Genomic DNA, 15,507 nt, shown 5'->3' on the forward strand with positions numbered 1-15,507 from the left:
ACTTCCGTTACTATGGCGTATCATTTCAACGCTGTTAATACTGCATTCTAGGTTTAGTTTTACGCAATAAAAAAGATGTTTTTTTAAAGACGAAAATAAAATTAAGCAATACTCCTATGACAAATTCATTTTATGAGTACTCTATCTATTAGTTGTACTTAGTACAATTAATGCTGCACAAAGTTTACGATTTTTTTTGATCGATTTTTCTTACCACTGGAATGACCTCTATCAGTCTTTTTTTTCATCGGAGTAGTGTATAAACGTTATTAATTACTAACTTAATTACATTAATTAGATTCTAATTAAACTTATAAAAATCGATTTAAATTAAATCTAATTTTCTGAAACGTCAACATTTATATAAATTTTGTTCATTTATACAAACGCATGTATGTTTCTTGCACTGGTTTCTACTACCCTGATAGCCAAATGAATTCAAGATGCCGTCATGTTACTGCAATATATGTTGACAAACTACTTTCTAGGACAAAATACTTTCTCATTATGTTGCCCTCATGTAAATTCTAAATTTGATAATAGCAAGTTAATAGCATCTTAATATGGCATATAAAATATATGTGCCATCAATTTGCCATTATGTTTGCCAACACGATACTATATATGAAATGCGAGCTCATCGCGTGCCGTTATTTTGCCACCAACATGACGTATTATTAATTCTCAACGTTTGCTTTTGAAATTTTATGACCTGGTGATGTCTATTTTCCCCTTATGTTGCTAACTTAGTTTGCACATAAGATACCTATGTCAGTAATTGCCGCAACTTCACAACAATTCATGCAGTATATTAGTTTGTCTAATATATTAAATCACGCTTGATTATCCGGATATTGTACAAACGCATGTCCGTTTTTTAGACCAGTCCCGCAAATATTACATCTGTGCACATCGTCAAAACGAATCAATGCATGTTGCACCGCAATTACAATCACCGTTAATAATGCGCTGCAACACATCGTCATGGTATATGTCACCTCATATAACAATTTCGGTAAGTACACCGACAACACAAACAAATGGTTAAGCTGGAAGATGATAAAGTACATGTAGACAGTTGTTGTCAGGAGCCTCCACGCGATGTAACACTTGTTTGTATGTACAATCTTCTTAAGGATTGTGGAACTGTAAAAATATAAATCGATTTTCTCATTAATGACGAGTATACCAATTTAATCAATCGCAATAATTGTAGAATTCACGGAATACTTGCAGACATATCTCACTCATTTCCCAATGGTAAATAAGCAGGAAGTAAGCCAGGACAGGCGCGGAATAAGTATTAATGATTAAATACACAGCGGTAATAAAAGGCATGTAAGATTGTAGACCGACATATCCTGCCGCGATGTTCACACTCCCAAGGCTATTGGAGTTTCCCTAAAATATCAATGCACAGTACGAGATAAGTAATCAGTCTTTGACAATCTCAATGAATTATTGAACTAATTATAATAAAAAAGATTTTGTATTGTTTGTCGCCAAGAAAACTTTATAAGAATTTAAAATTTGATAAATCTTTATTTTTTTATATTATAAGCATATTTAAATATAAAGTATATTAACTTCAGAATGTTTGAATCTCCAACGAAATTTTTTATAGAAATTTAACTAATAGAAAAACAATTCCGATAAATTTAAATAATATAATATTACAAAAAAACAATGCTTTCACACATACACAAGCTTCACTAAGAATTATCCAAAAGAAAGAAAAGATTTGATCAAAGATATTTTCCTCGAGATTTCTCTATTCTATTCATGTGCATTAATAAAAATCAAAGACTTCAAATATTTACCTGATAGAAATAAAATACATTGCCCAACCAATAATGTAAGAAAACTCCATGATCGAGCGAATCGTTTTCTTTCAATACAGTGTTAATTATTGAGCTTACAATGATCTGCATCGGTAACAGGATCACATTGTACGGTTGGTGCAACATCGCTGAGATTCTCACCCACATATTTATGATAAAGAACACCATTATACCCATAAAATTATACGTATCATGCTTAATTTTCCTTATCACTCGGTATCCATAGTTTATCAGAGATATTACTATTATCACCCAAAATATTTGTACCTCATATATTCCACTGCAACAACGCAAAAATTTGCTTCTTAAATGTGTGATTCATTCGTATAGTCGCTTTAATAAACGATTAATAAATTGATATTTACGTGTAATATAAATATAGTACAATTTACCTTGAGGAATACAATGGAATTTTCACGACGGCACCATTGGACATATGGCGAAGATATATACATACCGTGATAGCTATATTCTGAAACAACGACTGCTGCTTGTATTCTTCTTCTTCAAATTTATAAGCAATCCAGATTAGAAGAGCAAATGCTGAAAATGAATATCACAAACTATTAAGCCAAATTTTGTAAAAGATATCTGTCCATAACAAAGAAACAACTCATTTCCCAGTCGCTTATAATTAAAAAAGTCTATCTGTACTTCAATATTTATGTTGAGAAAAAGATTAAACTTTTATTAGTATTTAGACATTTTACCAGTTAAAAGTAGGAGTGTCATGTTGATTTTACTATCGTCCTCCTTCAACCACTGAGCTATGTCAGGCAGGTGGGCCCACTTGTTGCCTGTGCTGTTTAGCTTTCGCAGAAATATATGTCCCCAAAATAGCAATAACAGCATAACGCAGTGTTCTACATAATATTCGATTGATCCTACTATATTGCTGTTATATACCATACTATTAGATGGCGAAGAAATTCAGCTGTGTCGCTACAGATAATTCAAATCTGACTTGAATTTTATTATTCTATTTTTTATAAATTTATGTAATAATAAATTGATAAGCGAATGATTACATTTTTTGTATTTAAATCTAAAATTAATAGATAATAGAAACGCAATGTGATCTCTCGAAATTTAATATTTAAAAAAGTACATGTAATTAATGTATTAATTTCTGTTTGACTCATACGTGAAATGTATGGTAAAATATATATAATGCAATCTCTGAAAAATTTATAGAAATTATATGCTGATTTTTTCGTGAACAAATAATATTTTCAATGTCAGATTTAATCTATCATTATATTAGAAGGGAAAAAATTCTACTCACTTTCGATAGTGCATCAATTCGAATAGTTTCGTAAAATATTTATAGGCAAAGTATGCAATTAAAGTAGACCAGAAAAAGTACCATGTCTGATGTTCTTCCTCGATGTAACTGCTACCGCAGAAGCTTATTATATGCATCATCGTGATAATTTCTAACACTCTGTATATCGATATTTCCAGCGTAACCTATATTAAAAATTGAAAATTTAAAAAATCACAATGGAGATATACTTCGAAAAAAAATGCGAGTTCAAAAATTACTAAAATATAGAGGAATTTTATCTATAGGAAACAATAATTTTCTGTAATAACAATTATTATATTATAAAAATAATTTAGGGTATATTTGTAGTAAAATATTTATTACTAAAGTATTTTTGTTCAATTTATATAAATTAAATAAATCTATATCTCTAATTATTTAGTGCTTAACAAATACTTTCAATATTTAAATTAATATTTTTTATTATCTAATACTGAAAATTAAATAAATATTGGTTCTCACATTTCTCTTGTAATTTAAATTCAGATTATAATTAATATATGAAACGCCGATGATTAGTAGGAACAACAGAGCTTTGATACTCGGACAGAGAGAAGTTATGTTTCCAAAAGTGTAAAGATACAATCCTAAGCACAGGGAAAATCCCACCAAAAAAAAAAATACTGTATATTTACGCGTAGTCCAAACTGTAGTTTCCACATAAAATGCGATGAAAACCATCTGAAAAAAGATGTAAAATTATCTTCAAATTCCTTAAATTAAAGTAAAGGATATTAATTACAGTATGTTACATATCTCAAAATTTATATTTAATAAGATTATCTCTTTGATTTCTTTTCACCTGAAAAGAGATAATCTTTCTTATTCTTGTTCTTTCTTATTCTTTACAATTAGAATTTTTCAAAGCTTTTATATACTTTTGACTTAAAACAATTTGTTTAATTTTTATATGAATTACAATACTTTTAAGTGTTGAAAAAAATCTAGATCTGAAAATTACTTATATGTATGAATTCTGTGTAATATTCTAAGATTTCTCATTTTATAATCTTCGAATTTGAAAAAAACTTATAAAATTAAAAATTAATTTTTTTTTTTTACAAATCTTCATAAATTTTATATATAAAAAATTATATTTAATATTATAAGATATTATAAGGGCTTTTTTTTATACCAGAACTTTGATTTAAATCCTCTTTAAATATAATTTCTTAAATAATAATTGGATCTTTCTAAATTATCTATTTTGCTTACTTGCAACATGACGAACAAGACAACAACTATCAGACTAAAGTCATATATGACTAAATGACTAGTTACAAGCTCTTCCTTCATCGCATCAAGAATCGCGTGATAAGACAAGGCAATATTCTCAATGTCGTATCGATCACGCTGTGTCTCATTTGAGTTCAACCAATCAAGATGCAGATCCGTGATGTTCAAATATTTCTGGTATATATCTAAAAAATATTTAATCTGCCTTATGATCGCTAATTCGAAATTTTGGAATACTGTGAAGATATCTCAAGAAACGATAAAAGGTGCTACTTATAGAAGAAAATATAAATAAAACACACCCCGACGTATCAATAAAGATAATAGTATTGAAATAATGTATAAGTAGTAGTTTGTTTTAATTCATTATCACTTTAAAAGTTTCAGTAAGATATAAAAATTTTCTGTTATTGTGCACTAATAAAAAGAAAATGTAGTCATTTAACAGAATATCTGTTTAATTCTTTAAAGAAACTTATTAACCATTTCATATCAGCTTGCAGATTTTTAGTCAACATTTCTTTTTAAGACTTCATGCAAGAATCTCGACGCGAGAAATGAAGCCCAAAAGAAAATTCTAGTATTCCTAAACCTTTTTTTTTTTTAATAAAAAAGATTGAATAGTTTCAGATGAATTGTTTCAAATGTAACACATATCATCCTCTTATTAATAGTAATTAAAACCTCGAAGAAGCTAGTGCCTTCATGGACATCTCACAGTTTAAGTTTTTTCTTTTATTATTATATAGATTCTGGAGTTTGTCTTTCTGAAGAAATAAAACACAAAACGAAAATAAACGAAATACAGAACGAAAATTAACAAAACACAAAACGAAAATAGAAATTAATTTACGTATGTCAAATTATTTTTAATACATAAGGACAAAAATGTCCTGACATTTATTTGTCTTTATACAAAATTGAAAAAATTAATTTACAAAAGAAATACTTGTTTTCTTTTATTATATCACGGAAGAATATATAAAGAATATTTTTTAGATTGTAGTCTTTTATGTACAGCAAAGAATAAAACCTATCTCAGTTGAGCTAAAAAAAATAGCTGGACATTACGAACTAGTCGCGAGCTGAGCTCTCCTAATTGATGTTGTTAAAAGCAAAGTTGATCTGCCCAAGACCTAGGTAAGCCATAAAGTTAGATGCCTCAAGTTTCTTGAAATCCGATTCAGGCACTCCAAGAAACACACTTCTTCCATCTTCGAAAACTCCCAAGTTCTCGGCGAATATTTGCCAGTTTGCCGTATTAAGATCCGGATTTTGTCGATTCAATCGCTTCAGCACGGTCTCGGAGGACTCGAGCGGATTCGGAATCCATACGCAAGCACGAAAATACTTCTGCAGCTCATTGTAAATGATCATCTTGAGGTTGGCCTCCGGCCACGGCGAAATGTTGTCGATCTGCGTCGAAAGCCAGTAAAGCGATGACTGATCGACACATTTGATTACTATAGCGCCAAATTTGATATATGAATCATGAAATTTGGGAATAAATCCATCGACAATCTTGTCGATTTCTTTCGACATAGCACCTCGGAACAGTGTTAAGTGTTCTAGACCCAAAGGCATATTGTTCGTCGACACTATTGCTCTGATTAAGTGATGATTAATCACTTCGATCCTCTTGTCAAATGTTTTTTGCTTTTTAGTAATCTCGCTATTCGACATAGAGCTGTCGATGGAACTTTGCGGATGTTTGACGCTGGTGGATGTGCTCGCCATTGCCTGTGGCACCGTCGAGGACGTTGAAAAATTAAAGGCAAAGTTACGTAGATAGTAATTCTGTTTTTTTCGTTTTTTTCGTGAACGGGATGAAGTGTTGCTTCTTAGCACCACAGCATTCGGTTGATTTGTAGTGAATACAGTATTACTGTAGGCAGAAAATTGAGTGACTGGTGTGCGTGAATTCTGCGGGTCTTCTATCTCCGTTTTCATATTAATTTTTTGATTAAAATTAGGTTTCTCCAATTTGAATCCCACGAGTAGCTAGGGAATATATACGGTCCGCCCACACAGAGCCCCGCATGCATGGGTAAAGCTGTGTACTGCCGGGGTGGCGCCCGGTTCCCCGGAGGCATCGTTAACGGCACTGCTCCCCCAGTACCACGCAGCTCTCATCACGATAGCTCACAACTTGGCTTGGAAAGCTGGTCCGCGGCGACAGTTTTTACCTCATCAGCTATAACTGCCACTAACCAGACTCTACGTCATCTGGTCATCCTCCTATCCGCCACCCGGAGACGCGCTCGATAGATAGCTCAATCCACGAGGTGATATCAGTTATTACAATAAAATGTGTGTGCAAAGAAAGAAGTAATAAAGATGTAGATCTCATCCAGCTTAGATCCTTCGAAAAATACTTTTGTTGATATGTACTCTTAAAGATACAAGAAAGAAAATAAGTTTCTTTGAAAATAAGTTGTTTTGTTTTGCATCCTTATTATTTAGCTATGAGGTCCTTTATTGCTGATCAATTTTATGTTTTAATATACCTGCATAAAATAAATAAAATAATTTCGGAGACTTTTTGAAGATTCCCTCACACGCTTCTAGATATATTTATGAATTGTAAGTTTTTGAATCTTAAAAACTCAAATTTGATTTTTCGTATCATTAAATTTATTTCTTTTTCCTTGGCTTCTAAATTTCTATAATTCTGAATTTATTATCTTCTCGCTATCTAAATATCTAAATATACTTAATGTTTTATGAATAATTCTTAAGAGTTAAATGCTTACACTCAGTTTCGTTGGTAAATTTCTGAAAATGATCAAACAACTGTCTTAAGTTATAATTGAGGAGGAAGAGCCGCTTATCGTCTTGAAGATTGTAGATATAGTCCAGAAATATGGAGCCAAGACTAGTAGAAGGAATGGGTAGTCCGAGGGCGGCTGATAATGTCACCGCAATATCGAGTTGCTGGACCTCAATCGGAATTCTTAATTCAGTGTCTTCATATACACAGATAGTTCCTCCTACTGTAATAATCGGCACTGTTGTTTCTTCCGGCGTCGAGCCGCCGTGGCCGCCAGAGTCTTTTATCCCATGATCGCCGCAGACGACGAAAAGTGTGGGTTTTCCATCACCGTTCTAAAAATAAGCAAATAAATAAGTGATAGAATTGTATTATGCTATAAATAAAATAATGCAATATTAAATTTCTTCTAAATAATATGTATAAACTATTTTTACATACTATTCAGATAAAAAGAAAAAGATTACAAAACAAAGATTAAGATAATTTTTCAAACACTAACCCAATCCTGAACTTTTTGGGCTATTTGAGCGACAATCTTATCCATTTCTTGTAATTTAGGTTTAATTGACGGACCAAACGGACCTTCGACGTGACCAATGTGATCTAGTCCAAGGTAATGAAGAATCATCACATCCCAATCATCATTACTCAACTCGTCTTGTATATGTCGAGTCACATTATTATCTACCTGTTTAAAATTGAACAAATAGTCAGTCTCCAAAGAATAATCTTGTTATGAATAAGACAACAGCTTATCACATAACTTATTATGTGTTCCATTTATACTGAAAATCTTAAATATTTAATTTTATTTTTGATGATACAATGTTTCAGGTAAAAATGGAATGGTTTCAAGGGGGACGTATTTTGATCACGTTCTTTTTTTTTCTAGATGGAGGCACTAAAAATATATAACAGACACTTTGTTTAAATTATATCATTTTTTAAATATAATATAATTCCTCTAATTATTCTACACATAAAAGTATTTTATACTTTTTCCATTTACGTGACCACTTTGTATAATACATTAATTACCTCTGTAAAATCTGTAACAAAAAACGAAGTAGTACCATCATGACGATCAAATATATTGGGAAATAGAGAGAGCCAAGTTTCGTCTCCATAAAATATTAATTTATACCCATGTGCCTTCGCTTGAGACAACAAATTGTCCTTGTGCAGAGGTTTACTCCCAAAGTTCAGTATTACATCTACGAAGTTTGGCACTGTACCAGTCATCATGGCCTAATAAATAAAAATTCTTACAAACTGACTTCGCAGCGCAGAATATTTTCAAATAAATTATTAACAAAATTGCTTCACTTTTATTCTAGGCATCGTCACTGTTGGTGCCTGTAATTTAGCTTGTATCAAGCATCCGTGATCATTTGTCAGTATATCACTCGTCAACGGCATGGCGATTTTTCCTATTGGACCCGCAATAAAGTCCCACCTTAGCCCGTCGATCACCATAAATATTAATCTTTTTATCAATGGTTTATATAACAGATCTGTCTTTATTCTGAAAACAACATACATAACAAAAAATATTTTGAATTGAAGTATTAACGTATTCAAGATATATAAATGTATTAACAATTATTTAACTATTAAATAAGACTGTGTCAAACTTGAATATAGTTTCAATTTCCTTAATGTATTAATTAAACCAAAATTATATAATTCTGTAGATTATCGGTAATATTTTGCAGTGTTAGAAGTATTGATATTAATATGTTGAGAAGTTAAGTAAATTATATTTATTATTTATTAATGTAATTATTAATTATGTATCTATTTATTTTTTACATTTTGAAAGTTCTCTTCAACCCTGATAAAAATTTTTCTCAGAATTTTTATACAAATTCAAACATTTCACAAATACCGAGAAAATCTATATTTTTTTCTTAGAATTTTTTGTATATGTAAATTCTGAAATATTCTAATTTCTTCTTTCATAAAATATCTTACATTTATTCATGATTCATATATTCAGAAATTATAAAATGAGAAATCTTAGAATATTTCAGAATTCACATATATAAAGAATTCTAGAGAAAATATATAGATTTTTTCCCTAGTACTTTTGAAGAATGTTCCAATTCATATAAAATATATCTCTGAAATTTTCTAAAAAATTAGAAAATTGTTCAAAAATTCTGAAATTTACGTAAAAATGCTAAAAAATTATATAAAGGATTCTGAAAAAAATTTCTATCAAAAATAAGATGAAAATAACATAAATACCTTCGACCTTTACTAAGTCAAAGGTATTTATCTCATATAACAGTTTCTTCTTCTACTTATTATTATTTTCTCGTTACTGATTGTATCACATTTCTTATTCCCCTGATAAAATTAATCTTATTCTTAAAGATAAAATCTAATCTTTTTCTTTTTTTCCCTGCACAAGTCTTAATTTGGTTAACTTACCTCAAGTTACCGATGTATTCGGGTATATTCGAGTTCGAGGCGAGCTTATCGTCATAATGAGAAGAATTGAACAAAAAGCCGTATAGGAACAAAGTAATAAAGATCAGTGCGATCAGCAATATATAGAACAACAACAAATTATCTTTGGATAGTTTTCGAAAGTCATAATAATCTCTTTCGCGAAGTGCACACCGTTCCATAACTTTGACAAGTGCCGGATATCGAACCACATCGAATGATACGAAGACGTATATCGAAATTCGACTCTCGCAATATTCGATCTATCGACTAGTTCCTCCGCGAAGGATTTAAAAAACTTCTGTCATTGTATATGCCTGGAATAATATCAAGTAAATTAGCAAATTTTGCATATCAATTTTGTATAACAGAATTTTCTTTAAATTGATTTAATTAAAAAATTGTCAGCACTACATTATAATACTAATAAATCTTTTTACATTATATTTTTTATATAAGTAATTTAAGAAAAAACTCACTAGTATGTGTATATGTAAAACGAATGTGACAATAAATAAAATATAAATACAATCAACAAAAGAATTAACTTAAATAAACAGTTAAGTAAATAATAAAATTAAAAAATTGTTGGCAATATAATTTAAAAGTGCTTATCGGCATTTTTATTATACGTATTAAATTGATTATCAAATTATTTATAATATTATTATTCTAGTTTCAGTTTAAAAGTGCGTTTATTTGAGATTGGCTACATTTGAGCGCAGTTTAATGAACTGGAAAATGCAAATAAATTCAAAAAATCTTATTAAGCGCCAAGATATTCTGTACTTCTGATTTTATAATATATAGATTTAATATTTAGCCGCATATAGATTTAATAATTACATAACAATATTAAAACTGCATTTCTCGCGCTGTTATAAAATCAATTAAAAGAAATTGATTTGCGCAAACCAAAGATAAGAGACATTAATTTTTTTGTAATTAGTGTACAATTTTTGTACTTAAATTAATTAATAGGTTTTTTTATTCTTATCTTATAAACTATTAGATTTTTCTTTTTCGCTTTCATCAAATATTATACATGTAGGTGAGTGTATTTATTCACTTTAAATTTCAAAAGTATTATTGTATTAAGTATTAACTGTATTATTATTTTAATAAAAACGTATGGTTGAAAACAACAATCATATCTAATCAATCTTTTTACATTAATTTTAAAATACTTAATTTTAAAATAAAGTGTTCGTATTAACGTACAATTGCAGTAAATAATAAATTAAATTTGCGTCAAATTACTTAAATCAAATTAATAATTAACATTTCTTAAATTCAATTATTTACCTCCATTGTTTTAGTTAAATTAACAACATAATAAATAAAAACAATGACGATCGATAGGAATTATGATTAAAAATAATTCAAATTGGATATAATTTGACATTATAAATGGTATAAAAAAACAGATCTTACTATATATATTTAAAATGTTGTGAAAGCGAGAAGGAAAATAATGCAAACCAGTACAGCAGTAAAAAAACAAATCATGTAGCCGTTATTAGTAGCCGGATATTTAGTAGATTATCATATTTGGGACTGTCTTAAGATGTATAAGTCAATCAGAGGGCTGTATTAATAACTTAGACAGTCTTAAAATAAAAACGGATCGTGAATATCGTACCTATACACTAAGAAGATTTTCCCTCGGAAATCGCACGTGAGGGAGGCGTGATTTCTATACGTGCGACGAGAACTGTCGCGGCCACAAGCTCGGAAACGAGTCACCACCGATCAATAAGTGGAGGTGGACTGTTGTGTATGTCGGTCTACGCGGCGCTACGTAGCGCTCCGCTGGTTTAGCGGGGCTCATTCGCGAGGCGTTCGCGCGTGGATCATGCCCCGGTAATTTCCCCGCTGTCCCGAAACACCGTGTGTGCCCGCGGCTCCTCGTCCGTCGGAAATTAAGTGAGTGCGAACTCGCGTTCATGATCTCTTCCTTCTGGCAGTCTCCTCGACATGTCGTGGCTGATCGAACGTTTCCAAGGGTGTTCTAGGGTTCCTCGTTCACCTTAATTGGGTCCATGAACTTCATTTCAGACATTGCACGAATTTGATTGTTTCTTTTCTGCGTTATTCTTTGGCATTGACTTCTGCACATCTGTAAATAGATGTAAATGTCTGAGCGTCTTTCAGTTTCTTTACAGAAATTTAATACTGAAAGGTGATAATTAATTACTTGTTTTAAATATTAAAAGGAAGTGTGCCTTCAGTGCTTTTAATACTCGAAACATGTAATTAATCACTCAGAACTTTTAGTACTTAAAATAAGTAATTTTCAGTACTAAATTAGATTTCTAAGGGTCCTTTTTCTCCTTTCTATATTCAATCCTTGAAATTATAATTCTTCATTAAATTGTTAAACAGAAACAAAAATTATCATAAAATCGTATTCTTTTCAATTCTCAACATTTATAAAATTCCAATTTAACACTAGTTAATTTAATATTAAAAGATAGTGATTAATTACTTATTTTGAGTATTAAAAGTACTATAATTTAGGGCTTAATAATTAATTATTACCTCTTAGTATTAAATTTTTGTGAGGGAAATTCAAGCGGTAATTAATTAATTTTAATTAATTTAACCCATTAACCAACGTCTTGACGTAAATATTTAACTATAAATTCCCTTTCTTGGGAACACAATTAATATTCTTTTAAATTTTCCTCAAACATTAAATCATTAACTATTTAATTATTTCCAGAAAAGTGTAAATCGTATGAGTTTTAATTGAAATTCTTCATGCTGAAATTGCAATCCTTATTGAAACGATGTGTCAGTCCATATGGTAAACATGTCAGCTGCTAATTAAAAAATTATTTACGGCAATTTACATTTCTTTCTTTCGCACACTTTTTTACATGCTTGTATAACATTCGCGAATAATTTCAGCGGCAATGGCATCGCTGGAGGACAGCTGGAAGGAAGCTACGGAGGGCCTGGACGCAGCGGTCTGCGACTCCTGGTTCACGCGCCTGCAGGAAGTCTACTCGGAGGAAAAACGCACGTACCACAATTTGGACTCGCTCAGGGAGAAGCTGAATCACTACTACGAAATCAAAAGCAATCTCAAAAATCCGCGAGCTGTTTTGCTCGCCATATTCTTTCAAAAGTGAGTGCAACAATAAAAAGAATTTTAGCAGCACGATGATGTTACTTATCGTATTCAGTATTTTATTATTTAATTGAATTATTATATTGTCGCTCTTTCATCGACAGCAACTGACTTCAATCTCCTGTTGCAGCTTCGAGTATGATCCTAAAGCTTTGGTTTTTAGCGAAGATAAAAATCTCGAGCACTTCAATGCTTTTGCTGATGAGGCCGAAGTTCCGTCGGTGAGTAAACAGTCTGAATTTTTATTGGTTAATTTTTTACAAGTTTTAAGCATAATCATCATCATAAAATATTGAAAAAATATAGAATAAAAATAGAAAGAATTTTAATTATAATCGTTTCAAGATTTAATTGTTAATATTTTAGACCCGAATAAAAATGATGTAAAAGAAAATAAAGACTTCATTATGAACAAAAATTTAATATAAATTATGCACAAAAGAAAGAGTTAAAATATTAAAAACTGGAACAAAAAAATTTTAATCACAGTTTTCGTAAAATTTTGTTAGTGGAGTCGAATAGAGATAAGACAAAAAAATGAACCTATCATGAAATTATAGTATCGATTATTTCGTGAATTATACAAAAGAAGAGTGTCAACATGCACACATCTGAAAAAGAGAATAAAATGCAAATAAAAAAATGAGATAAAAAATATGAATACCCAAAGTCCGTTGATTACATTCACAAAAGTGATCTGGCTAATTTGATCTTTCAGGACGCGGAGCTCAGGGAAGAGACTTGTGCTCTGCTCAAAGTAGCGGCGACTCACAGCACCGAAGCGCACAAGGTAGGCGGTGCCTTCGGCAGCGAAGATGCACACTACTTCCTGGACCTGGATATGGCAGTACTCGGTTCCTCTCCAGAAAGTTACGCCGAGTACAGAGAGCGAATACGCGGGGAATACTCTTTCCTCAGCGAACCCATGTACACGGCGCTACGGCTAAAGGTGAGTCACCCCGTTCAACTCTAAAATATGAACGACAGAAATATAATCTCTCGATGAACTTAAAAAAATATACAAAAATTGTCCTAGTATAATAATAATAATTATTATTATAATAACAATTATAATTCAATTATTATAATAATGATTAGAATACTTTAATCTTCTTTTACAAAATGTTAATAATTCAATAAAACAAGCTTTAATAATTACTATAACTATTGTATTAATTAAACAATTAATATAATAAATTGTAATACAACAAATAAATAATTACTGTATCCCGAGATTAATTATTAAAGCTTATTCCGTTGGATTCCGCAAAAAAAGGCTCAAGTATTATTCAAAATTATCTGGCAGATATTATCTAAAAGAAGTTTCTTAGTTTTTGAAGAGAAGTGAGTATGTTAATCGAGGATAGAATTATAATATGCTATTTTTTCTCTTTTTCTATACATAGATATATAATATTATAAAGGTATAGAAAAGAATTTAATGCAAATAAGATAAGTAAAACAGAGTGATTACATTCGTGTCATTCTTTCACGTTTTTGCGTCTTTCAGGTGTTGCAGAACTTCTTGCAGATCCCGAACATCTTCGCCACCGTGGAGTTTCGTGACAAGCTGGAGGAGCAGGCACGCCAGAACATTCAAGCGGAAGTGGAGATGCTATCTTAGAGCTTCAGCGCTTTGCTTTACATAGGTTGCTTTCCTTTTAGACAACACACTTGACACAAGCATCGTTTTATCCTCCTTGGCATTCAATGAATGACCATGATAGAATGATATTTAATTGTGTTGACTGTGTCGTTTAAAAAGAAAGCAGTACGTCATAATGAAGGTTCGCGCTTTACGCGCTCGACGTCCTCGAGGACGATCCAGCAGCTGCTCTTACCGAAAACTCTCATCAAAAGGCCAACAGTGCGAAAAGTTTTAGACGCCTACCTCACGAAGATGCATCCATCGCCGGTTCTGCAAAAACGCGAAAGAATTGTTGAATACAAATCTCTTCGGATCGAGGCAGAAGTATGACATTAAAATTATTTACTTTTAAGTTTTTTAAGAGCTTATGTAATCATTTACGCACAATTGTTAAATTGCAGAACTGCGTTCTGCGTAAACGTTTCCAATTTATTTAGCGGAAATTTTAGATACTTCAATCTAATAAGTTTTCAAAACTTACTTGAAGATTAACGACATTTTAATTAACAAATACTTGCAATTGCAAGTAATTTTATATGTATTCACGTAATGTAGGCGAAAGGAAGATGATTACAAAGATTATAGATTATAATTAATGAAGGAATAAGTAATGAATATATGTACATACGTGTATTATTTCTAAAGCTAGTGATATTTTAATTTAATAATTATTCGAAACTGTGTCTTTCTCTTGTGATCTTGCACGTTGAAATTTGGAAGATAACGACCGGTTCGTCGTATCCACTTTAGGATTTGTGAATGGAATTGACGTATCGATAAATGTAATACCAGTATATTTTAGAGAGCGTATTTTCACCGCACTATTATAAGCGATAACGGATCAAAAAGTGGCGTAAAATCAAAAGGAACGCTTCACACGATCCTCTAGAATGTATTTTCATGTTTGCGTCCTTGAGGATCGATCTCTCGAAACGATGGAACGTTATCAGAGTTCGTTGGAAATATCTGTAAATCTTTGGAGATTTCAAAAGAATCTGAGAAGCTTTTCACATCGCGTCCACAAATCTTTTTTGAAGCAAGCTTATATATACATATATATATATATATATATATTACATATATATTTTATAT

General features: G+C 31.0%; 4 protein-coding genes across 5 annotated transcripts in view; 2 read left to right on the forward strand and 2 right to left on the reverse strand.

Annotated features, from left to right (window-relative positions):
- Positions 1-315: 315 nt before the first annotated feature.
- Positions 316-9,869, reverse strand: LOC108748122 (GPI ethanolamine phosphate transferase 2). 2 transcript variants are annotated; one of them, XM_018486137.1, is made up of 13 exons: positions 9,614-9,869; positions 8,504-8,702; positions 8,216-8,425; positions 7,677-7,865; positions 7,158-7,509; positions 4,384-4,589; positions 3,631-3,849; positions 3,127-3,311; positions 2,552-2,736; positions 2,234-2,384; positions 1,821-2,121; positions 1,235-1,401; positions 316-1,146 (listed from the first exon to the last, which is right to left on the reverse strand). In XM_018486137.1, the coding sequence occupies exons 1-13, from the start codon at positions 9,811-9,813 to the stop codon at positions 834-836; spliced, it is 2,877 nt and encodes a 958-aa protein (XP_018341639.1). In that variant the 5' UTR covers positions 9,814-9,869; the 3' UTR covers positions 316-833. The 2 variants fall into 2 exon arrangements, with proteins under 2 accessions (XP_018341639.1, XP_018341640.1); XM_018486138.1 differs by having other exon boundaries at positions 1,005-1,146; positions 1,248-1,401.
- LOC108748123 lies at positions 5,404-6,882 on the reverse strand. Its single transcript, XM_018486139.1, has one exon. It carries the CDS (start codon positions 6,352-6,354, stop codon positions 5,500-5,502), a length of 855 nt encoding a protein of 284 aa, XP_018341641.1. The 5' UTR covers positions 6,355-6,882; the 3' UTR covers positions 5,404-5,499.
- Positions 9,870-11,238: 1,369 nt separating the features above from the next.
- LOC108748114 lies at positions 11,239-14,586 on the forward strand. The gene is made up of 5 exons (XM_018486124.1): positions 11,239-11,557; positions 12,545-12,764; positions 12,898-12,988; positions 13,486-13,716; positions 14,278-14,586. The coding sequence occupies exons 2-5, from the start codon at positions 12,550-12,552 to the stop codon at positions 14,389-14,391; spliced, it is 651 nt and encodes a 216-aa protein (XP_018341626.1). The 5' UTR covers positions 11,239-11,557; positions 12,545-12,549; the 3' UTR covers positions 14,392-14,586.
- The window catches only part of LOC108748107 (tctex1 domain-containing protein 1-like), a gene marked incomplete at its 5' end in the record, with an annotated part of 4,060 nt that continues 3,058 nt past the window's right edge, over positions 14,506-15,507 (forward strand). Inside the window, 2 exons of the mRNA XM_018486114.1 lie at positions 14,506-14,739; positions 14,817-14,829. Coding sequence (XP_018341616.1) covers positions 14,506-14,739; positions 14,817-14,829 — 247 coding nt within the window. The remainder of the gene's footprint in view (positions 14,740-14,816; positions 14,830-15,507) is intronic.

This window comes from Trachymyrmex septentrionalis, unplaced genomic scaffold (assembly GCF_001594115.1).
Source record: "Trachymyrmex septentrionalis isolate Tsep2-gDNA-1 unplaced genomic scaffold, Tsep1.0 scaffold210, whole genome shotgun sequence".
NCBI classification, from domain to species: domain Eukaryota; kingdom Metazoa; phylum Arthropoda; class Insecta; order Hymenoptera; family Formicidae; genus Trachymyrmex; species Trachymyrmex septentrionalis.